At 55.9% G+C, this 23868-nt stretch overlaps 1 protein-coding gene across 6 annotated transcripts in view; it reads left to right on the forward strand.

The window, feature by feature from the left end:
* Positions 1 to 1738: 1738 nt before the first annotated feature.
* The window catches only part of Rap1gap (RAP1 GTPase activating protein), a 26720-nt gene continuing 4590 nt past the window's right edge, over positions 1739 to 23868 (forward strand). The window contains exons 1-18 of one of the 6 annotated variants that reach the window (XM_013034996.1): positions 1740 to 1826; positions 7811 to 7846; positions 8710 to 8757; positions 9599 to 9637; positions 10090 to 10275; positions 14090 to 14193; positions 14393 to 14471; positions 14810 to 14863; positions 14988 to 15071; positions 15237 to 15337; positions 15467 to 15596; positions 16543 to 16698; positions 17131 to 17202; positions 17834 to 17920; positions 18172 to 18309; positions 19854 to 19985; positions 22155 to 22232; positions 23145 to 23254. In XM_013034996.1, coding sequence (XP_012890450.1) covers positions 7829 to 7846; positions 8710 to 8757; positions 9599 to 9637; positions 10090 to 10275; positions 14090 to 14193; positions 14393 to 14471; positions 14810 to 14863; positions 14988 to 15071; positions 15237 to 15337; positions 15467 to 15596; positions 16543 to 16698; positions 17131 to 17202; positions 17834 to 17920; positions 18172 to 18309; positions 19854 to 19985; positions 22155 to 22232; positions 23145 to 23254 — 1616 coding nt within the window. In that variant the 5' untranslated portion in view covers positions 1740 to 1826; positions 7811 to 7828. Of the gene's footprint in view, positions 1827 to 5713; positions 5807 to 6363; positions 6384 to 7810; positions 7847 to 8570; positions 8638 to 8709; positions 8758 to 9598; positions 9638 to 10089; positions 10276 to 14089; positions 14194 to 14392; positions 14472 to 14809; positions 14864 to 14987; positions 15072 to 15236; positions 15338 to 15466; positions 15597 to 16542; positions 16699 to 17130; positions 17203 to 17833; positions 17921 to 18171; positions 18310 to 19853; positions 19986 to 22154; positions 22233 to 23144; positions 23255 to 23868 lie in introns of those variants that run through there. The other 5 variants (XM_013034956.1, XM_013034972.1, XM_013034987.1 and 2 more) reach the window with 5 other exon arrangements.

Below are 23868 nucleotides of genomic sequence, written 5' to 3' on the forward strand. Positions count from 1 at the left end.
CATTTCATCCACACTGATACCAGATCTGTCCTTTGGGGTCAAGCACTGTCCTGCACAGACCCCTGAGAGGCCAAGGGGGGCCCCAGTGCCCAACAGAGCTGAGGACCTCTCCTATAGGCTGAGGGGAATCAGAACAGGCGGGGAGCTTCCTGTTTCTCCTTCCTGAACCAGGTTCCTAAGAGCCCTTCCCCTCTTGGGGCGTGGCAGCCTTAGCTCTGCCTGACTCAAGCCCGCCACAGGCCACTAAGCATCATCTGGAGTGTGACTCACTCCATGGCACCCAGGTGGGGATGCAGCCAAGTCAGGTTGGCCCTCAGCAGCGGAAGCCAGGCCTGCTCGCCCAGCCCTGGGCTTCCGGGATCTGGGAACTGCTGGGCACTTCTTGCCTTTGGCTTTGCAAGTGGCCCTGGCAGGTTTTCGTGGGTGACAGGCATTGACTTCACCTTTATCAGACCTGCTCTTTCCTCAGAAGGCTGTAGGTGTGGCAGGGTCCAGGCTTGGGTTCAGACAGTTCACAGGCAGGCAGGTACTGCCCAGCTGCAGGCCAGCTGCAAGTACATCTGGGTCCTCAATCCTGATGTGAGAAGAGCAGTGTGGCTGGGCCCTCCCAAGCCTGGAGGGATGCTCAGCACAAGACAGGCCTGAGCATGAGTGGCAGTTACTGTCATTAGAACCACGGTAGCCTAGCAGCTTCAAGTCTCAAGGCCACTGCCTTCCTGAAGTGAGGGTGGGCTGTACAGCTGAGAACCCCTGGTGATTCAGATAGCTCAGACCCCTGCAGCAATCTTTGTCTCCCTGCCTCAGTCTGCCGTTTTCAGAATGGTCCATGGATACCCTCAAGGCTAGAGGCCTAGTGGAGAGCTCCAGAGAGACCCTGTCCACTTCTGATCATTAGGAAGGAGAATCCACTTGGCAGCCATGTTCAGGAAGCCCCTCCTCTCCTACCTCTTGGGGAACCAGGGTGTGTCTTTCATGATACCCATCTTCTTTCCATCAGCTCCCTTTTTTTTTTGACAGTATTGGGGTTTGAACTCAGGTTTTAGGCAATGTTCTTTAGCTTTTCTGCTCAAGCTGTGTGTGTGTGTGTTTCTGGGGCTTGAACTCTGGGCTTGGACAATGTTCTTTAGCTTTTCTGCTCAAGGTGTGTGTGTGTGTGTGTGTGTTTCTGGGGCTTGAACTCTGGGCTTGGACAATGTTCTTTAGCTTTTCTGCTCAAGGTGTGTGTGTGTGTGTGTGTGTGTGTGTGTGTGTTTCTGGGGCTTGAACTCTGGGCTTGGACAATGTTCTTTAGCTTTTCTGCTCAAGGTGTGTGTGTGTGTGTGTGTGTGTGTGTGTGTGTGTGGACAATGTTCTTTAGCTTTTCTGCTCAAGGTGTGTGTGTGTGTGTGTGTGTGTGTGTGTGTGTGGTGTGTGTTTCTGGGGCTTGAACTCTGGGCTTGGACCCTGTCCCTGAGTTTTGTGCTCAAGGCTAATGCTCTACCACTTGAGCCATAGCTCCATTTCTGTCTTTTTGTGGTTCATTGGAGATAAGAGTCTTACAGACTTTCCTGTCCAGGCTGGCTTGGAACTGCAATCCTTAGATCTCAGCCTCCTGAGTAGCTAGGATTACAGGCTTGAGCCACCAGTGTCTGACTGATCTCCCCAACTTGTGAGAGTATGCTTCCTCCCAGAGTTGCCAAATCTTCCAACCTGGGGCTCTTCCTGACTTCAGGTTCTTTTTTTTCTCCTCCAGGAGGAGTGATGGACAGAACCAGCACTTCCCGCAGGCATTAGACCTGTCATCTGTGGACCTAGTTCCCTCCCACACAGCTTTATCCCACCCTAAGGTAAGTGCTGCCCTATTCTGTGGCCCCTGCTCTGACCCCCTCCCCAAGCCAGACAGAGGCTGCCTGGAGCTTACCCCTAGAGGGAGACTCCTCTGTCCCCCAGGAGCGGGGGGGGGGGGCGGGGGGCACATCTCTCTCAGATTGAACCTGAGTCTGGATCAGTGCTTGGGGAAGTTAGACAACTAAGGGTAAAAAAGTCAAGCAGTTTTTCTTCCTTGCCTTCCTTATCAGCATTTCCGGGGGCCAGCTGGTGTGGTAACAGCATCCTGAGGATTACATAAAAAAACAAGTCCCCATCCCGCAGTCCAGACCACCCTCTGGCCCAGCCCAAGAACCTCATGAAAGAGGCCCTTCCAGTTATTATGAAGTCCAAAGTTTTTCCAACACCTACTTAGTGACAAACCTGGGGCTGGGCCCCTAGAGGCTAGAAATCCACCGGACATAGACCCTATCCTCTGTGCCATGGTCTGGCACAGAGATGAATAACTACACCCCTTTTGTAGATTGCCAAATGCCAAGAATGCCGGCTAGGATTCCATGGGAGTTATTCTGTGCCAGATGAGTGCTTAGCGCTTTACATGCAGGATCTCATTTCATGCCCTCATAGCTCTCATTAGCACCCTGTTGCAGTGGAGGAAATGGAGGCCCATGAAAGTTGTCAAGCTGCCCAAATTTGGTTGGGTATAATGGGGCCAGACCTGGTGTCTGACCAGCGTGCTGCTCAAGGGCTCTCGGACACAAAAGTAATACCTTCTTCTTTTTTTTTTTTTTGTCGGTCGTGGGGCTTGAACTCTGAGCCTGGGCGCTGTCCCTCAGCTCTTCAGCTCAAGGCGAGCACTCTACCACTTGAGCTACAGTACCACTTCTGGTTTTCTGGTGGTTTATTGGAGATAGGAGTCTCACGGTCTCTCCTGCCCGGGCTGGCTTTGAACCACGATCCTCAGATCTCAGCCTCCTGAGTAGCTAGGATTACAGGCGTGAGCCACCAGCGCCCGGCTAAAAGTAATACCTTCTACACTTTCCATCCTGCCTCTGGCTTCTTATGGAAACCCTTCCAGCTGAGGATCTAAATGCACAGAGAGGTGAAGGGATCTTTTCAAGGTCACACAGCCAGGAAAGAGTACAGCAGGCTTTGCCAGGCTCCTCTCCAACAGCTCCAGCCTAGGGCAAGGGCCAGGCACCTTTCCTAGGCTGGAAGGGCAGATGGTTGAGGAGTGGGGTGCAGGTGGGCATCCATCTCCTTGGAGCATCCATAGTAGGAAAGCTGTTGGCAGCAGAAAGGGGACTCGTGAAACCCTCTTCTGCCTTCTCTGCTTTCACCCAGCCCAGGACTGGGTCACATGGATCCAGGGCTTGGCAGGAAGTCAGAGACTTGATGGCATGCTGCTCACTCCAGCAGCTGGCTCATGAATGAGGCTCCTTTTCTTTGGAGCATTCTGGGAGTAGCCTGGTTCTCATGAGGGCTGAGTGCCCTTGGACTACTGCTTGCTCCCTGATGCCTGCCCCCCTCCCCACTGGGGCTCAGTTATCCCATCTGGGAAGGAGGTCAGAGCACCCCATTGCCTGAGTACTGCCATTCAGACAGCCCCAGGGTGGTCTTTCCTGATTAGCATTGGGCCATCTCCCCCCAGGCTTCCTGGCTTCCTCCCAGTCTGGCTGGCAGCCTTCAGTTGTGACAACTCAGGCGAGACAGTGGGCTCCTAACCACCCCATCCTGACAACCCACCCCCTCCTAGGAATCAATCCACATTCTGTGGATCTTTCTTTAACTTTGAGGGAGAACTCAGGCTCAGAGGCTAAGGATCCCAGCAAGCCAGTGGCAGGCTGAGGGAAGCCAGGCCTGAGACACAGTCTCCATTTCTCCTCCAGTACCTCTAGATCTGTGCATACTTAGAACACTGACAGAACTAATTTGAGGGACTGGTGACCTTCCTGTGCTATCTGGCAAATCCCTACTTCTGCTGGGACCTGTTTCCTTATGCATTATAGAGCTGACAGCCAGCTCCTTTTCTGCCACCTTGCCAGCTTGCCATTGGGCAATGCTTGTGAACATATTTTGGAAAGAAGAAATTGGGAAGCTGAGCTGATATTCAGCATTATCCCATTGCCAGGGCCAGGCAGAACACTCCTTTCTTTTTGGGAAGACCTATTTAAACAGACCTGAACTGCCCAGCACCCACCCATCCCCTGTGGGGCTTTATCCACTCTGTGGTGCAGAAGTCTGCACACGTGTCATACTCAGCCTGTCCTCAGCTAGGCTCAGGCATGGTCACAGAAACAAGCACACAGACACAGGTGCATGACTGTAAATGTGTTCAGACTTCCACATGAACACATGTGATACCATGGATAAACACACACTTACAGGTCTGGGAATGTGTCTTAGTGGCTAGTGGCTTGCCCAGCATGCATGAAGCCCTAGGTTCCATCCTCAATACCACATATACAGAAAAAGCTGGAAGTGGTGCTATGGCTCAAGTGGTAGGTCACTAGCCTTGAGCCCAGAGAGGCTCAGGGACAGAGCCCAGGTGCTGAATTCAAGCACCTGGCGTGCGCGCGCACACACACACACATGCACACGCACATCCAGAAGCATAGTACATATGTGTACACACAGGGAGCCACAGCCAGACTTGGTTTCACACACATTCCTGCAGAGAGCTGCATGCACACATGTGCATACCTTCCTCTGTGCCCGCACATACATACACCACAGGTGAGGCAAGCAGACCTCGCTCTCCCCCGGGGCCAGTGTGGGAATGGATGCTCTTCTGGCTGCATCTCAATGGGTACCCGGAAACGTGCGGGCCTGGAAGTGGCTGTGTAAATCAATATTTGTTGCCGTTAATTATTAAAAACCAAAGCTATTCCGTGTCTGGAACACGCATCTCTGGAGTTCCCACCACTGGCTCTCTGACCCAGGGCCAGATGTGGGGGAAGAAAGAAAAGGACTGCTTTCCTTCTAGAAGCCCTGGGGATGGAGTATAGGGGGGAAGGGCAGCACTTCTGGGAAGTCTGGCCCTGAGCTGATGGGCAGCCCTGCCCCTGGGGTAGCCATAGCCTGCTGCCTCCACAGGGCTGCACAGGCCAGCAAGGCCAGCTAGGAGGGCTGCAGAAGCCTTACATTGTACAGATGGGGAGAGCTGCTAGGGCCCCCTTCTCCATACTGTGGTGTCTTGGAAGTCCTCCCCACCCAGCCAACGTGGCAGTCCCTCCCTGGGCCAGAGACTTGAAGAAGGGAGGGCACTGACCAGCAATTGTCCATCACTGGGGTATAAAAAGATGAGAGAAGAGGATTCCTTCTCCTCCGCCCCCCCCCCCATAGTGGCCCAAAGCCCTTCCATGGATTTCTGGTTTTCCTAGCTGTGCGGTCTTGGGCGAGCAATCCCACCTCTTGGAATCAGTTTTCTCATCCGCACAATGGGGGTGACATTTGTATGTCCTGAGTTATGGTCAGATAAGGAGAGCCAAACATTAAGTAAGTGCTCAAGAAAAGCCCAGTCTCCAAGGCCAACCCTCCTCTTCCCGTCCCAAGAACCTCCTCGTCCTTCAGGCCCTGAAGTGAGGGGTCGGAGTCTGGAAACAAAGTAGTGGAGGGGGTTCCTGGAGCAGCGGACAGGCCGGAGTCTTCCTGTGCGCAGGCGCAGCGGCCCGGGCCGCTCCGGGGGCGGGGCCTCCGTGTCCCCGCCCCGCCCCGGCCGCCGCAGCCCTGCCCCGCGCCGCCCGTACCTGGCGCCCCGCCCCTCGGCTCGGCCGCCCGGGGAGCCCAGCGCGCAGGCAGCTCCGCCGCCGCGGGAGCCGGAGCCTGGTGCTCGGGCTGCGGGGGCCCGGGCTGGGGGGCGCGCGCGGGCCGGAGCCGCTGGAGCGCAGTTGGGGCGGGGGGCCGAGGCCGGACCGGACTCTGGATGGCGCAGCCGCGGCCCCCGGCACCCCTCGGCCGTCCGCGGAGGGGGTCGCTGCCTGCAGGGGCCGGCTGGCAGGTGAGGACCCCGGTAGGGGCGGCCTGGCCCTGGGGGAGACCCACGGCCGGGTCATCCCGACGTCTCCACGGCCCCGCGGGCTGTGCCCGAGTCGGGGCCGGTGTACGAGGCTCCTCCACCGGGGGTGTGCTGGCTTCGGGGAGGCCACCGGGCATATCCCGGCTTTCTGCAGTGCCCAAGGAACCTATGCGGTGACCCTGTGACCCTGTGTGTGCGCGCGCGCACCCGCGTGGATGTGTGTGCTGTTGGGGCCACATTCTGCCTTCCCTTGCCAGACAGGGGCTCCGAGTGCCAAGGTGTAACTTGGTGGTGCCACCTTCCAGGAGGCCACACCGCCATGTGTCCCGCCGCCGCTGCTGTTGGCCAGGCAGGAACTGTGGGTGTTGCCTGGTGTGGTGTGTACACTCTGGGTGACTGTCCCATGTGTCAGTGTTTATGTGGCTGTGATTCCTGGAGCAGCAAGGTGTCATGTTTTCTTGTGCCTGGGCTGTTTGGCCACCTTGAGCAGGTCGGAGGCTGCCTGGCTGACCTGAATGGAACAGATGGCGGTGTTGCTGTTATCCTGTCAGGTTGACAGGTGTGTTTGTCTCCTGGGTTACAGGCGTGTGTCTGTGGTATCTGTAGGATGGCCTCTTCCAAACTCAGGCACTGGATGTGGCCATAGGTGACCAAGGGTCAAAGTCTCCTGGGTCTCCTGAGGTGGGCTTCACAGTCTGGATCTTGTTCTGAGGGCAGTGTGTGTACATGGTCTGTCTCATGATCTTTCCCAGAGCTGTGTGTGTGTGTACTCAGGTGGGTGTGAGGCACAGGCCTGGGTTCCTCCCCAGGATGGACCACTCCTACAGTGGCAGTGCCTCTTCCTTTTCTCAGAACTCTCTCAGTGGTGGGATGGTGTCTGTCTGATGTGATCGACGTGTGTGACTCCTTCCTGGGGAAGGAGCTTGCTAAGGTCTGTGGGCTCCCTCTTTTTCCTTGAGCCCCTGCCCTTTGTGTGTGTGTCAGGTTGTCTTGTGGTCTCAGAAGCATGGTCTTGTGCAGTCACTGGGGTGTGGGCCTGCACAGGTGGGGGCTTGTATTTGTGCATCTATCAGGTGGTGTGTGTTTCTTGGTACACAAAATATATGCCTGGTGTAGTGAGACTGTTTAAATATTGGTGTGCAGGCCTGTCTGTGAGCAGGAGTGAGAGACTGTATGTATGCACACATGTGTTTCCTGGTGCTCTACCTCATTGCACATGTGTGGGCTCTGGTGGTGCTCCTTCTGGCCAGCAGGGACTGCCTCCCAACCTTGGAAGGGCTTGGTGAGCACTCCATCCTCTATGTTCTGCGGGCTTCTCAGGCCTGGTCCCAAGCCCACCAGCTCCCAGCAGGCAGGGATGCCGGCTTCCAGGAAAGCTCCTAGGGAGTTGGCACTGGAGGGGGCCATGCTGCCAAGCAGCTGGCAGATGCAGATTAACTCCGCATGTGCCCTGGCCAGCTTTAGGAAAGGCTGTCTTGGCATGAGGGGATGTATGTGGGGTCACAAGCGGGTGTAGGTTCAATAAGTAACCCAGCATCCTGTCCCCAAGGAGCCCTGGCTCACACTGCTGTGGGGGGAGAGGGCTGACACCTGTGGCCTCATCCAGGAGAAGTTACCACAAACTTTCCTTGGGATCCTGGCTGGGCTCATCTTGAAGGCTGGGACTTGAGGCTCTTAGGTTTTTGTGCTAATCCTGCCATCACCAACTTTGGACATGGGAGAGGGCTAGCTGTACCCCAGGTCAGCAGCTTCCTCCCTGAGGGAAGCTGACTGAATGGCCATCTGCCCAGGACTCAGGACCTGGGGCTCTGGGCTCTGAGCACTGGGTTTCTACACACACAGCCCTCCATAAGGTCCCCATACTCCCTCTTGCTGCCTTGTGCCTTGCTGGCTGGTTGGAGTTGAGGAGACTAGGTGGGCTGGGGTGGGGGTCAGGATCAGCTGGGCTTCCCCAGGACTGACCTTGCTCTCTTACCTCTGTTGCAGAACACAGATCTGTTTGAGATGATTGAGAAGATGCAGGTAAGAATGGTAGAAGAGACTGTACTGGCAGGCTAGATGCTGGGGGCTCTGTCATTATCTCTAGCCCTGCACCTCTCAGTACAGACCAGCAGCTTGTGATCAACTTAAGGAAGGCTGCCTCCTCCCTGACCCGGACTCACACAGACTCCCAGCTATCAGCCCTCTCTCTCATAGGTCCCCAGCAGGGCTTGGATCAGCTCCTTACCTCACCCACCCCCAAGAGGCATCACAGGCTTTATAGGACCCCTATGCAGAATGGAGGCGGGAACAGATGCCAGGGCCTATAGGCCAAAGGTTATGCTGCAGGCGATCTGGGCGGTGCCCTGCCTACTATGTTGCATGGCTGTGTATTGGGAGGGGAAGGGGGGCATCTTGAAGAAACCTCAGGAGCTTTCTCTGATGTCAGCTCACCCTCCACAGCCCGCCATCTCCCTCCCTCCCTCCCTCCCTCCCGCCTCTCTCAGCCCTGACTCTGCCTCCTCCCCTTCTGCTTATCTGTGCCTCCCCTCCCCTCTCTGCCTCTCTCAGCACTACCTCTTGGCCTCCTCCTCCTCCTCTTTGTATCTGTGCTGATGTGCACACCCCTCCCCACACTAGGCCTGCACAGGCACCCCTGCCCCCACTCCCAGCAGCATTCTTTCCCCCTCCCCTGCACAGTTCCTGCCCCTCCCCGCTTGTGTGGCTACCACTAGCCCTCCAGAGAGGCCTGAGGAATGAGCTGGCCAGTCCTTGCCTGGGTGTACCCCCACACCCATGGGTGCTCCCCAAGCATTCACTTCTACACAGGCTAGGTGAGCCTCCTGATGGGTGGTCCCCCTGGCAGGGGCCATGGCGGAGTCTACTGATGGCATCTTCTCTTGCAGGGAAGCAGGATGGATGAACAGCGATGCTCATTCCCACCACCCCTCAAGGTAGGTAGTCCCCATACCCCTTGCTGGGGGTGGGGGTCTGTGGGCCACAGGCCCCCTGCTGGGGGTGGGGTTTGTGAAGTGTGGCTACAGCATCCCAAGGGTGAAAGAATTCCAGGTACCAGCTCTGGGTGAGCAGGGCATCCAGGCCCTGGGCCCTAGGAGCTCCTTTGCCACAGGCCTGGGGCTTGCAGGCCGGTTCCTCCTACCCTGCACTACACTCCCCTGTCCCTCTGGGCTACCCCCTGCAAAGCCAAAGCCCTTATCCAGAAAAAGGCATCTGCATGTACACTGCCACTTAGAACCTTGGCCTTGGCTGTGTCTGAGCTCCTGCTCCAGCAAGCTCCTTTCCATGAAGATACAATAGCTCTCCTGAAAGGATGTGGTTCCTGGTGATTCAGGACCCTCGGACCCCTGGAAGATAGGCACTGGAACTGGGGCGTGGCAGGGCACACGAGGATTGTGGATATAAGCTCTGAGTATTGTTTAGGACCAGGGTTCTCAGTGTGATCCTCAGACCAGCTGCAGTAAGCTGCCTGGCGAGGGTTAGGGACACAGCTGCATAGGAACCCAGGGGTGGCGTGACAGCCTGTAGCTGCCCAGCTCTCCAGGCAGTTGGAGATTCCCTTGATGTGAGCCTCCTTTCCTCAGACAGAAAGCTGAAGATAGCAGGCTCAGTGAGTTTCCTTGCTTTACCCCAGCCTTGTGGGGTCACCCCAAGGCCAGTCCCTGCCCCATCTGTGAGAGGACGTGGAGGCTGCAGATGACCTCTAGTTCATCTGGGGCACTAGCTGGACAGAACGTGCCCACCCAGCTGAACCCCTTCCCTGCTTGTGTCTTGCAGACAGAGGAGGACTACATTCCGTACCCAAGCGTCCACGAGGTACCTGGCTGCACCCCCGTGCCCACTCTTACTGTGGAACCCAGCAGGCACTTATGCAGAACATCTGGACACTCAGCACCTCCTCTCTCCTAGAGTCTGACATAGGCCTGCCATAGGGCTCTGTTTATAGGCTGGAGACCAAGCCTAGGTCTTCAAACTAGAGACTGGAACTCCTGGGCCTTCTGGGCCAAATAGTTAAGCCTCCTGCCAAGGCCACAGCTCCAGGCTCACCCACCTGCCCATTCATTTGTTACTGGCACACGGGGCTTGGCGCTGCTGCGATCTCAGAAGAAGCAGGTTCCCCAGAGAGAATGGATGTGAGATTTGGGCCCACCCAGCTCTGGGTACCTCTTAGACATAGCAGAAATGGCTCCAGGTCACAGTTAGGAGGCTGCCCCTGGGACTCAAAGTAGGCACACTATGGGGCAGCTCTCAGTTGAGTCTCCTTTCAGGTTCTGGGGCGCGAAGGGCCCTTCCCCCTCATCCTGCTGCCCCAATTCGGGGGCTACTGGATTGAGGGCACCAACCATGAGATCACCAGCATCCCTGAGACAGAGCCTCTGCAGTCACCCACCACCAAGGTGAAGCTGGAGTGCAATCCCACAGCCCGCATCTACCGGAAGCACTTTCTCGGCAAGGTGTGTAGCCAGCAGGTGTTGGGAGCCAGCTGGGGTGGAACATAGTCCAACCTCATGGGACACTAGGCCCAGGCAGGGAGAAAAACCCTTCGGCTGGGGTCTGGGTTTCGGGGAGCATGCATGTGGAGTCATTCACTCAGTATTGTGGAAAGCAGTAGGACGATAGTGGTTAACAGCAGATATTAGGATGTGAGTCGTGTCTTTGGTCACCTGCTCCTTGGGGCACCAGGCATGGTGCCTCAGTTTCCCCAACTGTAAAGATGATGGTGATGACACCATCATGAAGGTACCTGAGGCTTTAATGAGACAATTCCTGTTAGACCATTTAAAAGACATCTAGAACAAAGTGCTTGTGGGAGTGAGCACATAATAAGCAGCAGCTGTGTACCTGGCCCTGTTCTGGGCACGAGGTATACAACAACAAACAGAGACAAACACCTTGCTTGGGAGGGGGTGGGAAGTCACTGTAGCAGGTAGTGGCTTGGCTTGACTTAGACTGATGCCACCCTAGCCTCAGGGCAGAGGCCCTGCCAGTAACTGCTTGGCAGGGTGTTGCCCAAGGGTGTTCAAGAGTTATTGGGTGAGGCTGAGGATGCCCGAGGGGAGGAGCTGTGTGGGGCTGTCTGTGTTAGGTGCCCTGTGGGTGCTATCTCTGTGTCTGTCTCCCACCAAAAAGAGGAAATGCACAATGGGCTCCAAGCCTCAAGGCCCGGGTGCAAATCTTAGGTTTTCTTAGGTAAGTTATTTTACCTTGTGAGCTTGCCTCCTCATCTGAGAGTAAAATTTAGATGCAAAAACATACAGAACCATGTCTCACACATAGTAAGCACACAAGTAATGGTAGCTATTGTTCTGTTATATGTGTGTAATCCCTCTGTGAGATCAAGATTATCCTAGTAGTGTGTGTGTGTGTGTGTGTGTGTGTGTGTGTGTGTGTGTGTATTTGTTATTCCGGGGTTTGAGCTCAGGGTCTCATGCTTGCTGGGCAAGTGCTCTACTAATTGAGCCAAGCCTCTAGCCCCTTTATTTTTTCTGGGGGGAGGGGTTGGTCCTAGGTCTTGAACTCTGGGCCTGGGTGCTGTCCCTGAGCTCTTCAGCTCAAGGCTAGCGCTCTATAACTTGAGCCACAGCGTCACTTCCAGTTTTCTGGTGGTTAATTGGAGATAAGAGTCTTGGGTACTTTCTTGCTGAGGCTGGCTTTGAACCACAATCCTCAGATCTCAGTTTCCTGAGTAGCTAGGATTATAGGTGTGAGCCACCAGCACCCAGCAAGAAATGTACTCTTTACCTGACTTATGTAACTGTAAGCCCTTTGTATATTACCTTTATAATAACAAAAAATTACATTAAAAAATAATAATGCCGGGCATTGGTGGCTCACGCTTGTAATCCTAGCTACTCAGGAGGCTGAGATCTGAGGATCACAGTTCAAAGCCAGCCAGGGCAGGAAAGTCCGTGAGATTTATCTCCAATAAACCACTAGAAAACTGGAAGTGGCACTGTGACTCAAGTGGTAGCACACTCACCTTGAGCTGAAGAGCTGAGGGACAGCACCCAGGCCCAGAGTTCAAGCCCCACAACTGACAAAAAAAAAAGAAAGAAAAAGAAAGAGAAAAAAAAAGAGTACATTTCTTTTTGGACAATATCGCCCCCTGACCCTTACTGGAATAGTCTTGCTTTTTCCTCGAGCCAGGATGGATAGTGATTCTGCTATTTATGCTTCCCAAGTAGCTTTGATGATAGGCATGAACCATTATGTCTAGCTTTTTATTAGCTGAGATGGAATCTAAGAAACATTTTCCCCAGGCTGGCCTCAAACCTCAGTCCTTCCAATCTCAGCCTTCTGAGTCCCTAAGATTACAAATAGGAGACACAGCACCTGCTAAGATTGTCCTGTTTTTACAGAAGAGGGAACTGAAGCTCAGAGTGAAGTTACTTGGGGAAGGTCACAGAGTTGCCTAGCCTGGAATTGAACCAGTTCTGAATAACAGGGTTCTCAGCTCTCTCTCTCTCTCTCTCTCTCTCTCTCTTTCTCTCTCTCTCTCTCTCTCTCTCTCTCTCTCTGTGTGTGTGTGTGTGTGTGTGTGTTGGGAGGAGAGGTGAGCCCTCACCATAGTCTGAGCCCAGGGCACTGACTTAACTAGAAAATTCTGGTGCTGTTTGGGTGGGTGGGGGATGGAGCCAGAGTGCAGTGCAGATTCCACCTTCTCCCCTGCCCCCTGGGGAGGAGGACATCTGCATCTCAGGTGTCTGCTGTCCAGGGCTCTCTGGCAGGTGTGGGATTCTGGGGACCGTATTGGCCCAGCTCATTGTTGGCACTCTGGACAGTTTGCTGAGGAATGGCAGTGACAGATAAAGGAGGGGAGCCTGAGCACAGCAGGATTTGAAGAGCTGTAGGCTAGGCGGGAGTTGGTGGAGGTGAGTAACAAGATCAGGTTAGCAGGGCCACTTCTGGCTTCCATGCTGGGCACCTGGGAGGCAGCCAGGTGCTTAGGCACTGGGCCTTGTGCTGGCAGAGGGCGGAGACAAGGGGGAACTTCACATGTTAGCTTCCTGGAACCCTCAGTCGATCTCCCACCATGTCCCTTGGTCTCCTCTGCATTTGGGAGTGGAAAGGATTTCTCTGCCAAGTACCTACCATCCTTGCCAAGCATTTGAGGTTTTCTGCCACTCTGTGTCCAGCTTTGGCTGGGGGCTCTGCCCTAGTCCAATGAGTGTGCTTGACCTGCCAAATACAGCCCTCCCTGCCCACTCCCTGGCCCTGCCACTTTCTCTGCCTGGCCTTGGAGCACAAGTGTTCCTGCTCGAATAGGATTTATGTTCTAGGGTGGAGCGTGGCTGGGGAGCCAGTTCCATTCCCAGGGCTGGGCCCTCAGGGGGAGCCTAGGCCAGGGTGGGGTGACGTCACCCGCACCCTAGGCCCTGGTTTGGGGACTTCCCCACATAGAGGTGCCAGCCCTGGGTGGTCATCTGGAATGCCATTCCTGCAACGACTGTCCTTCTGCCCAGCCCTGCACCCGCTGCTCCAGGTGAGGCAGGAGGGTGGAGACCCGCCCTGCCAGCCACCCTGTGTTGGTATGAGATGCTTCATTTCCTGCTTCTCACTGGCCTTGGTTTCAGGGGCCATCAAGCCACAATTGAACAACCAGCTGTTGGCTTTTTTTTTTCCTTTTAGTGCTGGGGACCTTAGGGCCTTCCTTACACTCTGGCAAGTCTCTCCCCTCCTCTGCTCTCCCCTTCCCTTTCCACTTCCCCTATCCCAGTATTGAGTGTGTGCCAGGCCCTTTATTTCCTTCAGTCTCTGCCACTGTCAAGGTAGGTGGCCTTGCTTCCAGTGTGTATGCATGCATGTATGTATGTATGTATGTATGTGTTTTTGGTGGTACCAGGGATTGAACTCAGGGCCTGGAAGTTGTCCTTTAGTTTTGGACTCAAGGCTAGCACTCTACCATTTGAGCCACAGCTCCACCTCTAGCTTGTTGATTGTTAATTGGATCTAAGAGTCTCATAGACTCTCCAACCTGGCAGGACTTCAAACCTTGATCCTCAGATCTCAGCCTCCTGAGTAGTTAAGCTTGCAGGTGTGAGTCCCCAGCCACCTGGCCCTTGCTCCCATTTTATAGATTAGGACAGGGAGATACAGAAAGGTAAGGGAACTTTCTCAGGCTGCCCAGCAGGCATGTGGCAACTCTGATGTGAGCTTGCTAGTGGCCAAGACACTGCCACTTGGTGAAAGAGCTCCTGTGGAGAGTGGGCTCTCTGGTCTCCAGAAGCTCCCGGGCTGACTTCATCTCCCCACCCTCTCCCACCAAAGGAGCATTTCAATTACTACTCACTGGACACTGCCCTGGGCCATCTGGTTTTCTCACTCAAGTATGATGTCATTGGGGATCAAGAGCACCTGCGGCTGCTGCTCAGGTAAGAGCAGTGAGAGGGGAGACTCTTTGATGGCCCAGAGGGCTGAAGGCTGTAACTCGGGCCCCTGTCTCATTTACCCACTGTCCTCATGGAGGCTTAGAGAGGAGCAGGGGCTTGCCTGCCATCACACAGCAAGTGAACAGCCCAGCCAGGCCTGGCGTCCGTGCCAGCCTCTCACTGTAGGGCTTTCTCCTCTTAGGACCAAGTGCCGGACATACCATGATGTCATCCCCATCTCCTGCCTCACTGAGTTTCCCAATGTGGTCCAGATGGCAAAGGTGAGGCCTCGGTTCCCATCACGGACCCCGGGGAGACTGGGGCCCGCTGCACCTTTGTGGTCCTTCCTCTTACTTGTCCCCTGCCTCTGTGGTGCGTCCACGATGCCGCTGTTATCCTGACACCACTCCCGCATGTTTTGGCACATTTTATGGCATCCTGGGATCCCAGGAACCCAGCTCTCTGAGCCCCATTCTAAGCAGCAGTGAGCCCCCAGGCCTGCTTCAGCCCTTAGTGTTTCCAGCATGGCTCCTGCCTCTTCCCAGCCCTGGCCACTGGGGCTGGAAGTCCTTTTCCTGTCTGGTTCCACCTCACACCCCTCTCCTGTCTCTTCCTGCAGCTTGTGTGTGAAGATGTCAATGTGGATCGATTCTACCCTGTGCTCTACCCTAAGGTATGGTGTCATCTGGACCCTGCTCCTGGAGGCTGGGGTGGGGGGAGGGGCAGGCACAGTGCTGGACTCATGGGGATGCTGAGGAGAATGGCTGTGAGCAGGGCCTGTTCTATGCTCTCCACAGGCCTCCCGGCTCATCGTCACCTTTGATGAGCATGTCATCAGCAATAACTTCAAGTTTGGAGTCATTTACCAGAAGCTTGGGCAGGTGCGCCTCACCCCTGCCCTGCTCCCTCCCTGCCAGGACCAACTGCCCAGGGGCGAGGGCCTGCCCAGGGCCCCTCTGGGATTTACTGGGGCTGGGAGAGGGTGGGGAGGGGAAGGCTTCTCAGGAGCCCCAGGTCCATGACCTTGGCTGCTGTGTGGTCCCCAGACCTCTGAGGAAGAACTCTTCAGCACCAACGAGGAAAGCCCAGCTTTTGTAGAGTTCCTGGAATTTCTGGGCCAGAAGGTCAAGTTGCAGGACTTCAAGGGGTGAGTTACAGGAGTGTACTGGGCAGAGCTGCCCCATGTCCCTGGGCAGGGAGGGAGCGCCTGGCCTGGCCCCATGGAGGCCTGGCTGGGGCTAGAGACTGAGCCATGGCTGGGGGGTCCCCGGGGCAGGTTCCGAGGAGGCCTGGATGTGACCCACGGGCAGACAGGGACCGAGTCTGTGTACTGCAACTTCCGCAACAAGGAGATCATGTTTCACGTGTCCACCAAGCTGCCCTACACGGAAGGGGATGCCCAGCAGGTAGCCTGGGCACCCACCTGATTCCTACTGCCTACCTGACCCCCCTCCACCTGTCTGCTCCATGCCCATCTCTCTAGCCCCGTGCTTGGCTGAGATAAGGACATGGAAATATGCGAGTTCCAGTTGTGGGCTCTAGTCAGGGCGGGGGAGATGGGCTGCCACAGTTCTGGAAAGTTTCAGCCTCCACATCACTGAAATGGGGTGATAATGGTACCTGCCTGATAGGTGAGTAGAAAAGAGGGTGCATACGAAAAAGATGTGACGAGGACCCGTTACTTGGCAAGAGTCCAGTGAAGGAGAGGCAGCATCTTTGTGGAGAGCAAGGGTCACAGAGAGACAGACTTGGCAGAGGTGGGAGGCAGGAAGAGGTTTTGAGACAAAGTGATTTTAGGAACTAGGAGAGGGAGATGGGATGATCCAGGCAGAAAGAAGGGGAGAAGGACGTGTTCAAGGAACTGAGTTCCACATCTGCTCACCTTGTCCTGAGCTTCCTGACTTCTCCACTCCCCAGCCCAGAGTGCTTAGAGGGTTAAGGGAAGAAAAATGCAAATATGTCTTTCTTATTTGTAGTGGCTTTTCTTCCTGTGAGATCTTCCACTGATCATGTTTGCAGTATTTACTTAGAGGGCTGAGCCATAAAGCCTGTAAACCAGGAGACCTCGCTCCAGGCTCTTGAGCTTTTTACAAGTAGGATCTTGCAAATCATTTTGCTCTTGGCCTCATTTTTTTTGTTTTTTGTTTGCTTGTTTGTTTGTTTTTTCCTCATCTGTCATAGTTTCTAAGAAAACTGAAATAATTTCAACACAAATTTTCACTTTTTTGGGGTGGTGGTGGAGGATATAGCAAACCCTTAGATGTGCTTTCTACCTGTCCCAAGCCCTCCCACACCCTCTGGGCAACCCCACACAGTGTGGGCAGGCTGAGAGGGCTGTGTCCCTGTGCTCAGTTGCAGCGGAAGCGGCACATCGGGAATGATATCGTGGCAGTCGTCTTCCAGGATGAGAACACGCCCTTCGTGCCCGACATGATTGCATCCAACTTCCTACACGCCTACGTGGTGGTGCAGGCAGAGGGGGGTGGCCCAGATGGCCCCCTCTATAAGGTGGGTGATTTCCTGGCCAGATTCTGCACCCCACCAAGGAGGCTCTGCCTCTTGGAGACCTCAGTTCCCACTTCCTTTGTGAGCAGGGACTCCAGGGCTGTGAGCGGGTAGAGTCCCATCATGCCTTCTTGCTCCCCAGAATTCACCCCCTCAAAGTGGCCAGCTGCCCCCTCTACCTCCTGGCTGGATACCACTTTCCTTTGCCTCCTTTAGCCTCCTCTGCCTTCTCTATCTCTGTGAGCCCCTTCCCCACAAACCCCTTCTCAAATTCAGGACAAAAGCTGTGGGAGGTGAAACTGGTAAAGAGCATTGGTTCCATCGCTGCCCCCCCACCCCCACCCCAGGAGTCATGGAGATCCCCCCACTTGGGGTGGGACTGGTGGGGATAGGGGACTCTCCAGACCCCATGGGGACAGCCGTCCTCCCTTCCAGGTCTCAGTCACTGCAAGAGATGATGTGCCCTTTTTTGGGCCACCGCTCCCAGACCCTGCTGTGTTCAGGAAGGTGAGAACCACCCTCCTCCCCCTCCCCCCTCCCCCCCCCCTCCCCCGCAAGGGCCAAGCAGGGCTAAATGGGAAGGGGCTAAGGAGTCCACATTTCTGTCCTGAGATCCTGCAGCCCACCCTGAGCAGGGCACCTAGGCTTCCATCACAGCTGGCTGGGCTGGCTCTTCTTTTCAAATAAGAGGGTGACTTTTAAAGAAAGTCGTGGAATGAGCTACGTGACTGCTTTACATTTTTCATAGCCAACTAGACTTTCTTCTCTCTTTCTGCCCATTGGCCAGTTTTCTTCTAAAATGTTTGGGGAGGGGCATGTGTCTGTCACCTCTCTTTGGCTTCAGCCCAGCTCACGGCATGAGCCACTGCCCTGCACTCAGCAGTAGGCGATGGCAGCCTAGTCTCTAGCACCTGCAGGCCTTGCTCTCCAGAGGGAGTGGGCAGCCGTGAAGGGCCCAGGGGCTCTAGCAGGGTCCAGGACCAAAGCTGGGGAGCTGAGCCCACGGTGATACCCTTTGGGAATGAAGAGGCTCAGCTAAGTGGGGGGTGGGGAGGAAGGGGGAGGGGTGGGGAGAGAGCTTCTCTTCCAGCATCTGTGCTCACTTGATGCTTCTCATCTCCACACTGGGGGCTCCCAGGGGCCTGAGTTCCAGGAATTTTTGCTGACAAAGCTGATCAACGCAGAGTATGCTTGCTACAAAGCTGAGAAGTTTGCCAAACTGGAGGTGAGGATGGGGTGGGTTCCCTCTAGTGCTTGTGCTAGTGTGCTTTCTCTCTCTCTCTCTCTCTCTCTCTCTCTCTCTCTCTCTCTCTCTCTCTCTCGCTGTCTCAAACTATTTGTGGAGAGAGGAAAGGAGAAGGCTGGAGGAGAGGAATATCAGCATACACTGGGTTTGTGGATGAAGGCAGGCAGACAGCTTCAGGGTGGGGAGTGTAGCTCACCCCCTCAGTCCCTCCTGCCCTGTCTGGCCCACAGGAACGGACGCGCGTGGCCCTCCTAGAGACACTCTATGAGGAGCTCCACATCCACAGCCAGTCCATGATGGGCCTGGGCGGTGATGAGGACAAGATGGAGAACGGCGGCGGTGGAGGAGGCTTTTTTGAGTCTTTCAAGGTGAAGGGCTGGGGTCTGCCTAGGCTCAAGGGAGCCTGAGCTGGGGGTGATGGACAAGGAGCAGGGTGGGGCCTTGGGGTCAGCAGTGGAGGTGAAGGCTGCTGTCCCTGAGCCCATCTTGAACTCTAGAGGTTCAGTTAGAGATGGGATGATTGTTCGGGGTGTGACTAAGTAGACTTCAGTTTTATGATATACCTGGAATTGGGGTTGTGGACTGTCCTTTTGGCTGTTTAAGACTGGAAGAAATGTGTACTGTGGGGCTCTGGCTTAAAGTCTGGGGGTGAGAGACCCAGGCCTGGGGACCAGTTCACCTGGGCACCCCTGGGTAGCTGCTGCTGGTGCCACGGGCCATGGCTGGGAAATTGGCAGGCACAGCAGAAAGTAAGAGGCCTCCGGACTGAGGGACAACAAGAGGTTCTAGAAAGTAGGTGGACTGAGGGACTATCATAGAAGGAGCTGGCCGATGGTCTCCCTGGGCTGTGGGGAGTTAAGAGCAAGCCTCCCGGGGTTCACATCCCAGCTCTGCCACTTCCCAGTGTGGACGTCCTCTGAGTCTCAGTTTCTCCATGTGGAGAGCATGGTATTGGGGTCATGACCACTGACCATACAGTTGTTGCTGAGTTGTTACAAAGCAACTGGGTGAGTGCCCTGGTGAGTTAAAGAGCAAAAGGCAGAGGAAGAGAGTCAGTACCTTCTCCTCCTCTGGCAGACCTGAGCTCAGCTGCAGGACCCCTGGCAGTGGGCCCATGACGAGAACTGCCCCTCCTCAGGTGCCCAGTGGGGGTTGGCTTTGCCCAGGAGAACCCCAGAGCAGCAGCTATGGGTTTGCATAAGGGGACTAGCCCAACTGCCTGGAAGGGACACTGAGAAGGAAGCCTGGGCAGCCCTGCCTCTGCCCGCCGGAGAAGCGGAGCAGTGGGCGAGCATCTGCACCTGTGGTGTTGTGTGTGAGGACTGCGGTGTCTCCACTGTGGTACATGCCAGACAGGGCACCCAGATGAGGTTGAAGCACTTCTCAGAGGCAACAGCGTTCACTGCTAAGGGCATACAGTTTTTCATACGAGTTCCAGGCCCACCCCTGCCTCAGTTTCTCATGTGTAAGGTAGGTATAGGAGGACTGAGTGGCAGTACTGGGTGTATAGCATTCAGTGTAGAATGGTCTGGAAAGGGCAAGGGAGGGGGAGCAAAGACAAGGGAGCAAGAGGAAGCAGAAGAGGAAGCAAAGGAAAGGGGGTCTTGGAAGATTCCAGAAGGAAAGAAACAGGTTTGTGGGGGGCTTCCTTACTCTCTCGGTCGTCACTCAGTATCTTCTGTCAGTCTCACCATCACAGCAGAGGAGACTCTGCCCACAGATCCTGTGTGGCTAGTCCCAACGCCCTGTATGAATCCATCTGCCTCTTGTGTGGCACGTAGGGAAACTGAGTCCTCCCCAGGGCTTGGGACTCCCCAGGGTCACCTCTGTGAGTAGTATTGGTGGGGAGGGGGCCTGAGGTCTGGGTGCCCTCGGCAGCTGTGTGGCCCCCACCCTCTGTTCACTTGCACAGAGAGTCATCCGGAGCCGCAGCCAGTCTATGGACGCCATGGGCCTGAGCAACAAGAAGCCCAGCACAGTGTCCACCAGCCACAGCGGGAGCTTCACGCCCAACAACCCTGACCTGGCCAAGGCAGCTGGAATAGTGAGTGCCCCCCCTCCCTTGCCTTGGGCCCTCAGTGCTCCCAGCCCCTGAGCTCGGCCCCACCCCCCTGTATTGGCCCGCTGTCCATGAGCCCGTCCCTGGCTCTGGACTTGGCCTCGCCGCTGCTCCCCATTGTGGATCGAGTGTCCCAGCTAGGATCCTGGGGTGCTGAGACCCTGCAGCCTCTTGGCCCTGTCCTCCTCCTGGCCCTTTACTCATTTGGTGTGACTTCCTGTGGCCTCTGCGTCTATTCCTTATTTACTGTCTGTTGTGTGCTGGGAACTGGGCTGCTGTGTGGGCATCTTCTGTCCAACCTGAGGTCTCTGGAAGTACCTACTGTGTGTTGGGACATGAGCTGCTGTGTGGACATGCACTCGGAGCACCTGGGTGCCCAGCCCTGAGCTGCTGTGTGAGCACCTACTGTGTGTCAGGAAATGGATTGCTGTGTGGGCATCTACTCTGTGAGCACCTACTGTATGGCCAGCCCTGGGCTGTTGTGTGAGCACCTACTGTGTGTTTGGACCTGGGCTTCTGTGTGAGCACAAGATGTGTGCTAAGCCCTGGATATCAGTGAACACCTCCTGTGTGTAAGGGAGCACGCTGCGATGTGGGCATTTTCTCCATGGCACCTCCTACTATGTGTCCTCAGCAGTCAGGCCGTCTATGGTTGTGGCTGTGTATCATGTGTCAGGATCCTGGCTTCTATGTGGGCTTCTCCTGACTGAGCCCCTCCTTGTGTGATCACTGACTGTCTGCCAGGCCCTGTGGAGTCTGCCAGGAACACTCAGAGTGCTGGGCTGACAGGAGAAACAGGCCTGTATCCTGGGCTAGCTGGTTTGCACCACCTAGTGCCTGCCCCAGACACTGCACCTACTGCTCTGCTCCCCATTCATTCCTCCCTCTCCCCCTCCTTCCACCCACCCATCTACCCACTTATCCACACATTCTTTCACCATTCATCAAACCTTCCACTCTTCCACTTATCCATCCATCCATTCACCCTACCCACCCATTCTCCCACTTATCCATCCTTTTGTTCATTCATCTGTCCATCCATCAACCTATCCACCCATCTGCTCTTCCGCCCATCCGCTCTTCCACCCAGCCATTCATTGTCCCTGGTCCTCCAGCTTTCATCTATCCACCCACTCACTCACTCCATTCTTTCACCCATTCTTCTACCCATGCACCCATCCCTCAATTTATCCATCCATATGCCTATTCACACAACCATCCTTTCTTCCACTTATCCATCCACCCTTCAGCCTGCACCCATTTGTTCATATATCCATCCATCATCCATCCACTCACTCACTCACTCACTCACCCTTCTCTTGTTGTCTACTGCATGCAATGCCCTGTGCTCAGTGCTGTGAGGCTGTGTCATGTGGCAGGAGGCAACCCCCTCCCGCACACCTGTAGTGTGGTCTGGTCTGGCCAGGGGAGCAAGGTGAGGCCCAGTGGTCCCCAATCCCATTGTTACATGAGAAGCTGGTTCAACCTTCCCCCAACCCAGATTCTCAGCCCCTCCCTTCCTTCCCACGGAGTGTCCCAGCCTCCTGTGGGTGGCTATGGAGGGGCCCCAGGGTCAGGGCCAGGCCAGCAGCACCCACCGTGGCAGTAACCAGAGCCATTTCTGTTTTTGTTTTTGCACAACTCTCCCTCTCTTCATGTTGCTCTCTTTTCCTGTTCTCTCTTTTTCTCTCCTTTGCCTCACTCTCCCTCTTTGATCCGTCCCTGCCTTCTTGCCTTTGCTTTTCTTCCTCCCCCTCCTGCACTTGTCTGCTTGCCCTCCTGCCTGTGTTCCACTCTTCTCACATTTGTTTACCCTTCTTCCCTCCCCTTCTTCCCTCCTGTCTCTGACCCTCACTCCTCGGCCCATCTGTGTCCTCCTTGGTTTTTCTCTGTGCCCCATGTCATATCTCCTGTGTCCCTGTCCATGTAACTGCCTATCACTCCCGTCTCCTGTCCTCATGTCTCCCTTCCCACCTGGCTCTCCATTTCCTTGTTTCTGTCTTTCCTCTTTCCCTGTGTCTTCTCCCTCTCCCTCTCCCTTTCCTTCTCCCTCCCTCCCTCCCCCGTGTCTCTCTCTCTCTGACTCTCTGTCTCTCTCTCTCTCTGACTCTCTCTGTCTCTCTCTCTTTGCCCCTGCCCTGTGCTGCTTGCCAGTCATTGCTTATTCCCGGGAAAAGTGCGAGTAGATTCGGACGCCGGGGCAGTGCCATAGGCATAGGAAGCGTGGAAGAGGTTGTCGTCCGCGGGGTGCCGGCTCTGGAGGCTGCCTGCACGCGCGCTGCTCTCTGCTCACTCAGGATGGAGGCCATATTGGGGACGTGGCCCCTTCCCCTGGGACAGGCCCAAGGGTGTGCAGGGTGGTGTGCCACCAGCTTGGTGGCACTCACTCAGCACCTGCTTTGGGGCTTGGTACCTGGGCCAGAGCCAGTGGCCCTTGGCAAGGGCTACTGGCCCTGACTTGGCCCCTGGGACCCTGGCCCAGTCCCTGCCAGGATCTGGTACCCAAAGACCCTCTGCCTGCCTGCACGTCCCCCAATATTGCCAGTTCTGCATGGAACGCCATCCCTCCTCTGCCTTGACTCCCCTCCCCACCATGACCTGGTCAGGGCTCCCACCCTTCATACCTCCCCAGGGCCTACCTTCTGCCTCCCCCCAGGAGCTGGCAGAATGGCTCTGGTGCCTGGGCCAGTTTGTGGTTTGTGTGCAAACACAGGGCCTCCCAAGCCCCTGTGAGGGCTCTGAGGGTGCAGGCTGGCAGGCTGGGCTCGGGCTGCTACCCTGCTCCTCACCCACCCTCAGCTACAGAGCCCAAGAAGCCTAGTGGGAGGGGTGGCTGTTCTGAGAACTTGGCGCCTCCCTCCTGGTCCCATTAGCTATGCCCCAGCCCTCCTGGATGAAGATCCAGTGCTTCCTGCCGCGTGATCTCAGGAGGGGCCCTGACCCTCTCTGGGCCTTTATCCCCCTCTGTTGGCCAGGCACCTGCCTTGGAATGCACATTTTCTCTGGGTCCTCCTTGCTTATGACTTTTGCCTCACTGCGGGGGGGCCGGGGGGGCGGTGAGGGGGGTGGGCAGCAGGGCCCTGGGGCGGTGGGAGGCACTGCTGCTCCAGGCTGGTGGCACTGAGCTGGGGCCTCTCCCTGCAGTCACTGATTGTCCCCGGGAAGAGCCCCACAAGAAAGAAGTCAGGCCCATTCGGCTCCCGCCGCAGTAGCGCCATTGGCATTGAGAACATCCAGGAGGTGCAGGAGAAGAGGTGGGTGACCCCTTCCAGCCCCATTCCACGGTGGTGCCGGCCCTCAGCCTCCACTTCCTCTCCAGTGTCACTTCTGTGTCCGCCTCCTGGTCCACATCACCTAACGTGACATGCTTTTGTCCGCTCAGCGGGTGTGCTGGCTCCCTGGTCCCAGGTTCAGGGACCTGCCTAGGCCATACAGTTGCTGAGGGCAGAGCCGGCAACACAGTTTCCACTGCCAGTGAGCTGTCAGTGCCAGCCTGCAGCAGGTCACAGGGTAAGGGGGTCTTTGAGTCTGTTTAGAGGGCTGAGCATGGAGTTACCTTGGGAACATGAAAGCAGGTCCTGGGGTGAGTCTTGTCTTCACCGCATCAGGGCTGTGTGGCCCTGGACAAGTCACTGTACATCTCTGAGACTTTTTGTCCCAATCTGCATCCTGGGATAGGAAATCAGTGCGGGGAGGGTGTGTGTGTGCAGCAGGGGCCTCCTGAGCTCCCCTGGTCTCCTCAGAGGGCTCTCTAGGTCCCTGCCATGTGGAAGATGAGTTGGGAGGTTGTGTGTACGCGTGAGCGTGCGCCCCCCCGCCCCCCTGCCCTCCTCTCCTCCCCCCGCCCCCTCCCCTTGCTCATGACCCC

Source organism: Dipodomys ordii, unplaced genomic scaffold (assembly GCF_000151885.1).
Source record: "Dipodomys ordii isolate 6190 unplaced genomic scaffold, Dord_2.0 Scaffold6, whole genome shotgun sequence".
NCBI lineage: Eukaryota > Metazoa > Chordata > Mammalia > Rodentia > Heteromyidae > Dipodomys > Dipodomys ordii.